The sequence below is a fragment of the Staurois parvus genome, unplaced genomic scaffold (genome assembly GCF_062004578.1).
Source record: "Staurois parvus isolate SC_StPar_1 unplaced genomic scaffold, SC_StPar_1.0 ptg000724l, whole genome shotgun sequence".
NCBI lineage: Eukaryota > Metazoa > Chordata > Amphibia > Anura > Ranidae > Staurois > Staurois parvus.
The window spans coordinates 119-11407 of NW_028318520.1; the positions used below are offsets into that span (position 1 = coordinate 119).

Sequence of the window (11289 nt, forward strand, 5' to 3'; positions counted from 1 at the left end):
AGCCCCCAAAGTGTTGGTTTTATCTTCTGCTCTTTTATTGAGGATAATAAACGTTTAACTGGACTCGTTACGTACTTGTGGTGCTCTTTTACACTCATGGGGACCCCTAGGGACACCCCGATTGCTGCCTCTGAAATCTGGGGACGAAACCTAACATTACCGACCTTTGTGGTGCTGCGGCACATCCTCTGTGAAGGGGTTTCCCGGTGAAATGTCTGAGCCCCCACACTGCTCTGAAGATGGTGGGATTGTCCGTTGTTTATAACTCATCTCTTGTTTCCAGCGTTCACCATCCACGAGGAATAGAAATGGCGGCACAGAAAGTTCCACAAAGTCAGAACACACTCCGAGTCAGTCCCTCGCTTTTCAAAAAGTCAGAAGTCTCACAGCAGCAACAGGTAACTCGCAAATACTGTCTGTGTGAAAAGGATGTGTGTGTTCACAGGACAACGGTCTGTTCTGACCCCTCCAGCACCGACCCCCCTCCACACGGACCCCTCAGCACTAAAGCCCCCAGAAACAGACCCCTCAGTACAGTCTGACCCACCCCTGCCCTCAACACAGACTGCTCAGCAGTAACTCCTCCCTATTACAGAGACCCCTCAGTACAGGGTGTCCCCCCCAGCACAAATCCCTCAGTACAATTGAACCCCCTCAAGCACAGTCCGACCCCTCCCTTAACACAGACCCCTCAATACTAATGCCCCCCAGCACAGACCACTCAGTACAGTCCGACCCCTCCCTTAACACAGACCCCTCAATACTAATGCCCCCCCAGCACAGACCACTCAGTACAATTGAACCCCTCAAGCACAGTCCGACCCCTCCCTTAACACAGACCCCTCAATACTAATGCCCCCCCAGCACAGACCCCTCAGTACAATTGAAACCCTCCAGCACAGTCCGACCCCTCCCTTAACACAGACCCCTCAATACTAATGCCCCCCAGCACAGACCACTCAGTACAATTGAACCCCTCAAGCACAGTCCGACCCCTCCCTTAACACAGACCCCTCAATACTAATGCCCCCCCCAGCACAGACCACTCAGTACAATGGAACCCCTCAAGCACAGTCCGACCCCTCCTGCCAGTACAGACCGACCCCTCCCTTAACGCAGACCCCTTAATACTAATGCCCTCCCCCCCAGCACAGACCCTTCAGCACAACTGAACCCCTCAAGCACAGTCCGACCCCTCCTGCCAGTACAGACTGACCCCTCCCTTAATGCAGACCCCTTAATGGTGAACAGAAGTAAAATGGGGCGCACTCTTCATGCATTGACGTAGTAAACCAAGAATTTATTACAAAGCATAAAAATGCACACTCCCAAACCAGAGCTCTGATGAAGGGAGGTCGTCTCCTGAAACGCGTTAGCTTACCTCACTAAGGGTCTATTGTCACTTTGGACTGTCATTATGGACTCTCCTTGTCTGTTTTTATCCCCCTTCGGTTTGGGAGTATACATTTTTATGCTTTGTAATAAATTCTTGGTTTACTATGTTAATTCATGAAGAGAGTGCGCCCTGTTTAGCTTTTGTTCACCAGTATGTATCAAGATTTCCCGATCTTTAAGGGCTGCACCTCTACGAATGACAGTTTCAGTGTTCCTAGTCTGCATGAAGATTTGAGCGCTGGTTTCGTTTGTTCATTTAGACCCCTTAATACTAATGCCCCCCCCAGCACAGACCCCTCAGTACAATTGATCCTCTCAAGCACAGTCCGACCCCTCCTGCCAGTACAGACCAACCCCTCCCTCAACACAGACCCCTCAATACTAATGCCCCCCCCCCCCAGCACAGACCCCTCAGTACAGTTGGACCTTCCCAACACAGTCTGACCCCTTCCCCTGATACAGACCTTTCAGTTGTACAGACTGACCCCCTCCGCCCAATACGGACCCCTCAGCGCTAATACCCCCCCATCCTCCAGCTCAGATCCATCAGTACAGAAGTCTGCCCCCTCGACACAATCCATCCTGTCCCCCCCCAACACAGAGCCCTCAATACAGTCTGACCTCCCCAACACAGTCCATCCCCCCCACCCAGCACAGACCCCTCAGTACAGTCTGACCCCCCCCCCCCATACAGATCACTCACTACAGACCGACACCTTCCCCCAAATACAGACCCCTCAGTGCTAATGCCCCCTGTCCTCCAGCTCAGACCCCTCAGTACCGTCTGACCACCCTCCCCCCCCCCTCCCAACACAGGCCCCTCAGTACAGTTTGACCTCCCCAGCACAGACCCCCTTAGTGCACAGTCTGACCACACAGCACAGTCTGTCTTCTCCCCCCCCCCCCCCAACACATCCCTGAGTACAGACTGACCCCTCCCCCCCCCAGCAAAGACCCCTCAGTACAGTTGGACCTCCCAACACTGTCTGACCCCTCCTCCTGTTACAGACCTTTTTAGTACAGACCGATCCCTTCCCCCCCCAATACAGACCCCTCAGTACTAATGCCCCCCATCCTCCAGCTCAGACCCCTCAGTACAGTAGCCTGACTACCCCCCCAACACAGATCCCTCAGTACAGTCTGACACCCAGCACAGTCTATCCCCCCCCAACACAGATCACTCACTACATACAGACCCCTTCCCCCAAATACAGACCCCCTCAGTATTAATGCCCCCCATCCTCCAACTCAGACCCCTCAGTACAGTAGTCTAACTACCCCCCCAGCACAGATCCCTCAGTACAATTGATCCTCTCAAGCACAGTCCGACCCCTCCTGCCAGTACAGACCAACCCCTCCCTCAACACAGACCCCTCAATACTAATGCCCCCCCCTCCCAGCACAGACCCCTCAGTACAGTTGGACCTTCCCAACACAGTCTGACCCCTTCCCCTGATACAGACCTTTCAGTTGTACAGACTGACCCCCTCCGCCCAGTACGGACCCCTCAGCGCTAATACCCCCCCATCCTCCAGCTCAGATCCATCAGTACAGAAGTCTGCCCCCTCGACACAATCCATCCTGTCCCCCCCCCAACACAGAGCCCTCAGTACAGTCTGACCTCCCCAACACAGTCCATCCCCCCCACCCAGCACAGACCCCTCAGTACAGTCTGACCCCCAGCACAGTCTGACCCCCCCCCAATACAGATCACTCACTACAGACCGACACCTTCCCCCAAATACAGACCCCTCAGTGCTAATGCCCCCTGTCCTCCAGCTCAGACCCCTCAGTACCGTCTGACCACCCTCCCCCCCCCTCCCAACACAGGCCCCTCAGTACAGTTTGACCTCCCCAGCACAGACCCCCTTAGTGCACAGTCTGACCACCCAGCACAGTCTGTCTTCTTCCCCCCCCCCCAACACATCCCTGAGTACAGACTGACCCCTCCCCCCCCAGCAAAGACCCCTCAGTACAGTTGGACCTCCCAACACTGTCTGACCCCTCCTCCTGTTACAGACCTTTTTAGTACAGACCGATCCCTTCCCCCCCCCAATACAGACCCCTCAGTACTAATGCCCCCCATCCTCCAGCTCAGACCCCTCAGTACAGTAGTCTGACTACCCCCCCAACACAGATCCCTCAGTACAGTCTGACACCCAGCACAGTCTATCCCCCCCCAACACAGATAACTCACTACATACAGACCCCTTCCCCCAAATACAGACCCCCTCAGTATTAATGCCCCCCATCCTCCAACTCAGACCCCTCAGTACAGTAGTCTAACTACCCCCCCAACACAGATCCCTCAGTACAGTCTGACACCCAGCACAGTCTATCCCACCCCAACACAGATCACTCACTACATACAGACCCCTTCCCCCAAATACAGACCCCTCAGTACTAATGCCTCCTGTCTTCCAGCTCAGACCCCTCAGTACCATCTGACCACCCGCCCCAACACAGACCCCTCAGTACAGTCTGACCACACAGCACAGTCTGTTCTCCCCCCCCCCCCAACACATCCCTGAGTACATAACGACCCCTTCTCCCCTAGCAAAGACCCCTCAATACAGATGGAGCTTCCAACACTGTCTAACCCCCTCCCCCTGTTACAGACCTTTTTAGTACAGACTGACCCCTTCCCCCCAATACAGACCCCTCAGTACTAATGCCCCCCATCCTCCAGCTCAGACCCCTCAGTACAGTATTCTGACTACCCCCGTAACATAATCCATCCCCCCCCAACACAGACCCCTAACAACAGTCTGACCTCCCCAGCATAGTCCTAACCCCCCCCAGCACAGACCCCTCAGTACAGTCTGACCCCCCAGCACAGTCTATCCCCTCCCACCTCAAACACAAATCCCTCAGTGTGGACCGATCCCTTCCCCCCAACACAGACCCCTCACCTCACCTGTGTTCTGTTCTGTATAGTAATGTATATGGTGGACTTTGTACTCCTGTAGAGTTCTAATTAAAGAATAATTATGTGCAAAAAAAAAAAAGTTTTGTGTTTGCAGGACATTCGTCCGTCTGTATTTTATTGCATTAGACTTTCCCGTTCAGAGGATACGCTATTAGGGCTTCAAACTGGCAGGCGGCCGGCCCACCGGAATTCTAACATTAGCCTGGCAAGGCTGTACACATGTTGTGGCCGTGATGCTTTGCGCCTGCGGCAGTGTTCACTCCGGCAGAGTTTGACAAGTGGCAGCGCCTGCCTAACTTGCCCATTGAGATCAGTGGGGCTGCACTGCATCCGTGAGCCAAATGCTTGGCTCGTAGTTGCGGTCCGGTCTCGCAACCTAAAATTGTAGTTAGACCAATAAAATAAAAAAGTAACAACTCCGGTATCACCCTCTAAATGCCTGTTAGCTACTGCAATCTGCAAGGCAATCCGCCTCGGATCACTTTTCAGAAGGCAGTAAACGCTACTGTATGTCTGAGAGGTCTCTAAGTGTAATGCGGCAGCTGATGTCTTGTTTGCCATTGGAATCCCTCTATTATTTTGTACACTGATACTGATGAGTATATCTTGTTTGAATTTAAATGCACAGAGGGAATCTTGTATTTGGAATCTATTATAATGCAGTGGCACATACCTAGCACAGTCCAACCCCTCCCCCCATGCAGATCCCTCAGTACGGACCGATTTCCCCCCCCCCCCCCCAAACCCTGACACAAGACCAAATCCCCCTAACACAGACCCCTGAGTACTAACGCCCCCACCACCACAGACCCCTCAATACAGTAAAATGCCCCCCAGCACAGACTGACCCCTCCCAACACAGACACCTTAGTAAAAACTGACCCCCTCTAACACAAACCCCTCAGTACAGGCAGCCAACCCCCAGTGCAGAGCAACTAGACCCCTCAATACAGTCTGACCCCCCCCCCAGCATAGTCCAACTCCTCCCCCCAATACAAATCACTTAGTACAGACCAACCCTCCCCAACACTGACCCCTCAGTACAGGCAACCAACCCCCAGTGCAGAGCAACCCCCCCCCCCAGCACAGGCCCTTTAGTTCTAAAACCCTCCCCCAGCAGAGACCCCTGAATACAGTCTGACCCCCCCTCCCTCCAGCATAGTCCCAACTCCTCCCCCCAATACAGATCACGCAGTACAGGCCAACCCTCCCTAACACAGACCCCTCAGTACAGGCAGCCAACCCCCAGTTTAACCATCCCTCCCATTACAGGCCGACTCCCACATCACAGTCCACTCCATACTAATGTCCTCCCCAGCATAAATCCCCCAGAATAAACAGACTCCCCCCAACATTCCTAAACCTCCCCTCTCCCAGCCCTCGTTACCTAGTATAGACATCCCCATTCCCCAAAATACAGACCCTCAGTACAGACGCCCCTCCAACCCTCCCCCCTCCCAAAGTACAGATCCTCAGTACAGACACCCCCCCCCCCACCAAGTACAAACCCTCAGTACATACAGCCCCTCATAACTCCCCTCTCCCCAAGTTAAGAACCTCAGTACAAACATACCTTATAAGCCCTTCTCAAGTATAGACGCTCAGTAGAGACATTGCCCCCCCTTCCCCCAGTGCAGACCATCAGTGCATACATCCCCCATACACAACCTTAAGTACAAACCCTCATTACAAATCTCTCCCTCACCAGACAGACAAATGTCCAGTCAATGTTTGCCATGAAAATCACACAGTGGATCTTTTATAGCTAGACCCCTAAATCTCAAATCTCCCTTTTAACCTTCAAAACTAAAAATCCCTCATGTAAATTTTACTTCTTGTTTCCATACCTACCTCTCCAGCACTGGATTCCTCCGCTCCAAAGATCAATCCTTTCTGCAGCTCTAACTTGATCTCTCCCAGGAACCTTCTCTACAGTCCCAAAAGTCCAAGGCTTTCTTGGTGGACCAAACTGGAGTTTGTGGCAAAGTTGATGATACAAACACAGTTTCTGATCACAATCAAGATCTGTTCATAACTCTGAAGCACTTGTTGTTTCCAAATGGACTTTTGAGTTGTAGTGAAGAGTAACGGTCAGGAACAGCAAGATGGTGAAGGTATGGAACAGAGAAGAAGTCAAAACTCTTCCTGTGGAATACAGCCACTGTCTCATTCCTTGGTCAGGAACGGCAAGATGGTGAAGGTATGGAACAGAGAAGAAGTCAAAACTCTTCCTGTGGAATACAGCCACTGTCTCATTCCTTGCTCAAGAGTGAAGAAGATTCATGTGAGATGCAAGACTGTGGTAGAATCTCAAAGGATAAGTCAACTCCGACTGAAAACCTTTTTACTTACCTTTCATTGATGAATTTGATCATTTTTTATAGCTAGACCCCTAAATCTCAAATCTCCCTTTAACCTTCAAAACTAAAAGTCCCTCATTTAAATATTACTTCTTGTTTGCATACTTACCTCTCCAGCACTGGAATCCTCAGCTCCAAAGATCAATCCTTTCTGCAGCTCTAACTCCATCTCTCCCAGGAACCTTCTCTACAGTCCCAAAAGTCCAAGGCTTTCTTGGTGGACCAAACTGGAGTTTGTGGCAAAGTTGATGATACGAACACAGTTTCTGATCACAGTCAAGATCTCTTCATAACTCTGAAGCACTTGTTGTTTCCAAATGGACTTTTGAGTTGTAGTGAAGAGTAACGGTCAGGAACAGCAAGATGGTGAAGGTATGGAACAGAGAAGAAGTCAAAACTCTTCCTGTGGAATACAGCCACTGTCTCATTCCTTGGTCAGGAACAGCAAGATGGTGAAGGTATGGAACAGAGAAGAAGTCAAAACTCTGCCTGTAGAATACAGCCGCTGTCTCATTCCTTGGTCAGGAACAGCAAGATGGTGAAGGTATGGAACAGAGAAGAAGTCAAAACTCTTCCTGTGGAATACAGCCACTGTCTCATTCCTTCGTCAGGAACGGCAAGATGAAGGCATGGAACAGAGAAGAAGTCAAAACTCTTCCTGTGGAATACAGCCACTGTCTCATTCCTTCGTCAGGAACGGCAAGATGGTGAAGGTATGGAACAGAGAAGAAGTCAAAACTCTGCCTGTGGAATACAGCCACTGTCTCATTCCTTCGTCAGGAACGGCAAGATGGTGAAGGCATGGAACAGAGAAGAAGTCAAAACTCTTCCTGTGGAATACAGCCACTGTCTCATTCCTTGCTCAAGAGTAAAGAAGATTCATGTGAGTTGCAAGACTGTGGTAGAATCTCAAAGGATAAGTCAACTCAGACTGAAAACCTTTTTACTTACCTTTAATTGATGACTTTGATCATCTTTTATAGCTAGACCCCTAAATCTCAAATTTCCCTTTAACCCTCAAAACTAAAAATCCCTCATGTAAATTTTACTTCTTGTTTGCATACTTACCTCTCCAGCACTGGAATCCTCAGCTCCAAAGATCAATCCTTTCTGCAGCTCTAACTCTATCTCCCCCAGGAACCTTCTCTACAGTACCAAATGTAACAGTAACTCTTCCTGCATCCTTTACACTAACTCTCATACTAGGTTTGCTAGTAACCCTAACACTGATCTTCATGTAACCCCAACAATGGAAAGAACGCAAGCTCTACTGCCTTAAGAAACAGATGGGAGTGGAGAACCAGTGCACAGGGTAGAGTGTTCACTTCAGGATATGTAGTAATATAGACAGCAACTCGGTCACTTCTTCATAAATAATCTTTATTAGCACACAATGGGAATTATAAGATCCATAAAATCTAACGCGTTTCGGCCACAGCCTTCCTCATTGCCTTCCATATTCTATGAGGAAGGCTGTGGCCGAAACGCATTAGGTTTTATGGATCTTATAATTCCCATTGTGTACTAATATAATTAATGCGTTTCAGCCACAGCCTTCCTCATTGCATACCATATGCTATGAGGAAGGCTGTGGCCGAAACGCGTTCGTTTTTATGGATCTTATAATTCCCATTGTGTGCTAATAAAGATTATTTACGAAGAAGTGACCGAGTTGCCGGCTATATTACTACATAATCCTAATACTAACCCTCCCATAACCCTTGACATGGAAAAATAAACCATCATTTAATAATCATTATTGAAGTAAGACTTGAGGTGCAATGCAGTTAATTTTGACCTTGAAATGCCCATAAGGACACCTACCCAGAGCTCCTCTTTTCCACCCAGGCATCATTTGTTTTTCTGCTGCTTACAGTGGTCTTGTTCTCAGTAATCTGTTCTGAGAATAGGAGTCACTGAGCCATGTGAATATGCAGACCAAGTATTTCTAATCCCACCTGCTCTAAACTCTTTGATGTCTCACGCAGGCAAAGTAGCTTGCCATCAAATCTTGTAATTTATTTGTTGCCTTCATTTACAATTTAACAAAATAAAGTTCTGTATTTAAAGCTATCGTTCCCTAAAAGAACTCCACACAATACTATAAAATACTCTTCCATTGTAATATCTTAATGCTTCTTTGTCTAGAATCTGGATGAAGAGGAGTTGAGGGAGGAGGATCTTGAATATCTACATCTTCTGGAAAATTCTGTCTTGAATACTAAAAACAAAACAAGGGAACGCAAGAACAAAGAATCAAAGAAACACAAGAAATCTAAATTTGCTTCTGAGGATTCATTAAGATCTCCCAAACTTGAAATAGTTGATGTCAGCCCTGTAAGCGAATCCTCCTTTAAAAGCAGCTCATCCAAGAAGAAAAGGTCTCAGTTGGAATTTTCAGAGAATGTTCTTCCACAAGAAGACCGCCATTCTAACAAAATACTTGTCCTATCTTCCATCAAGGTGAAGAAACAAAAGAAAAAAAAACATGAAGTTCATTTTGACTCATTAGGATCTCCAATACCATGCAAAGACATAGAGAATGTCAATCTTTTGAGTGGTTCCTCCATTAAAAGTAGCTCATCCAAGAAGAAGGGTAAAAGATCTGCACTGGAATGTTTGGAGAACTTTCTGCCACAGCAAAATGGCCAGTCTGACAAAATGACAGACATACCTTCTGTCAAGGTGAAGAATGAAAAGAAGAAACATCGGGAAGTTCATTTTGAATCACTGCTTCCTAATAATTGTTCTCTGTTGGAGAAACAACCTACTCCAGAAGAGCGGTCCTACCGAAAGAAATTAAAGCGTCACCAACGAGCAGAATCATTGAGGTGTTCATTGTCTTCTCCACATAATCTACCCAAGGGTTTCTTGGTGGATCAAACTGGAGTTTGTGGCAAAGTTGATGATACAAACACAGTTTCTGATCACAGTCAAGATCTGTTCATAACTCAGAAGCACTTGTTCTTTCCAAATGGACTTTTGAGTTGTAGTGAAGAGTCACCACCTCTTGGTCAGGAACGGCAAGATGGTGAAGGCATGGAACAGAGAATAAGTCAAAACTCTTCCTTTGGAATACAGCCGCTGTCTCATTCCTTGCTCAAGAGTGAAGAAGATTCATTTGAGATGCAAGACTGTGGTAGAATCTCAAAGGATAAGTCAACTCAGACTGACAACCTTTTTACTTACCTTTCATTGATGACTTTCCTGAAGAAACTCAAGGTGTTGGAGGCCTGCTCCGAGAAGCCTCTTGATCTTCGCCTGCAGTCTCGAACCAGAGCTATCAACTCACGCAGAGGTCTTGTCAATGACGATGAGGTTATTATAATCGGGTCTTCTCCAGATATCAAAGCCTCAGGAAAGACTATCAAGAGGGAAATCATGGTGAGCCCACCACAGCCTTTCGACAATTCAAAGTTTGTTCAGACCATCCTAAATTCATCATATTATTTTAAAGGTAAAGGAGAGCATGACCAACTGACTGCTATCACACCGTTGCTCAAGATGAAGAAAAAGCCCAAGAAAAAAAGCAAAAAATCTGCTAGATCATAATGGATATTGAAGGTGTCCTCTAACCTTTGGCATACATTTACATGTGTTATCCTCTAGAGAATGATATTGTCTCTTAAGGTTTTTCAGTATTTCAGAATACCTACCAGTATTATTAATTCAAGGAAACTTTACCGAATGTAAAGGTGGATACTATATCCTCTGCTTTGTAATAAATAAAAATCTTTGGAATAAAGAACCTTTACCTAAAGGAAATCTCAGTTTAAACAGAGGTTCCTTATCCTTTTTTTTTAATGCATTTTTGGGCAACTGTAAGAGAAATGACATCACAGGAAGATATAAATTGTCTAATGTCGATTATAATACAAGCTTGTATTATGTTTGGCAAGAGACAGATCTTGCCTCCACCTGACAGTGCTCAGGACTGGTGATTGGCTGTTCAGGAACATCAGAGGTGTTACATTTCTGTATAAATGAATGTTTACCTGTTGTGGTGCATTGGGACAGCCAATTACAGGTTCAGTTTAAAGTGCAAATTCATAAAAATGGTATGTGGACATAAGAGAAATGTGGACGATAGTCATTGTGAAGGTTTTTGATAATTTTGAGAAGTCTTATACTGTACTTATTAAACCAGGCCCATCCACGCTAAGCCCACCTTGTATTTATTTTGCCTCATAGCAGCCTGAAGTCTCCACTGCTATGGCTGAATCCTGGACCATTCTTATTGGTCATAGTACTGATAGTTTTGGACATTGTCAAACTTTGCCCACTCCCTACCTCCTCCCTATTGCCCCATTGCTGTAATTTCATGGTCAAAGCTCCATCTCCTTAGAGCATTGTTAAAGTTTGCCCACCCCATCCCTCCTCCCTATTGAACCATCACTTTGATGGCAAAGTCAAAGCTCCATCTCTTTAGAGCAGTGTCAAAGTTTGCCAGCTCCCTATTGTCCCATCACTATGAGGTCAAGGCCAAAGCTCCATCTCTTTAGAGCAGTGTCAAGATTTTGCCAGCTCCCTATTGTCCCATCACCATGAGGTCAAGGTCAAAGCTCTATCTCTTTAGAGCAGTGCCAAATTTTGCCTGCTCCCTAT

General features: G+C 47.5%; 1 protein-coding gene across 1 annotated transcript; it reads left to right on the forward strand.

The window, feature by feature from the left end:
* Positions 1-7047: 7047 nt before the first annotated feature.
* LOC149445366 (uncharacterized) lies at positions 7048-10236 on the forward strand. The gene is made up of 4 exons (XM_089653876.1): positions 7048-7056; positions 7124-7228; positions 7296-7397; positions 8833-10236. The coding sequence occupies exons 1-4, from the start codon at positions 7048-7050 to the stop codon at positions 10234-10236; spliced, it is 1620 nt and encodes a 539-aa protein (XP_089510002.1).
* Positions 10237-11289: the final 1053 nt, after the last annotated feature.

Bases quoted from the DNA above. Each gene is read 5' to 3' on its own strand.
- LOC149445366 (XM_089653876.1), top strand. The intron at 7,229-7,295 runs GTATGGAACAGA...TTCCTTCGTCAG, and splicing joins GGAACAGCAAGATGGTGAAG to GAACGGCAAGATGAAGGCAT. The intron at 7,398-8,832 runs GTATGGAACAGA...TTCTTTGTCTAG, and splicing joins GGAACGGCAAGATGGTGAAG to AATCTGGATGAAGAGGAGTT.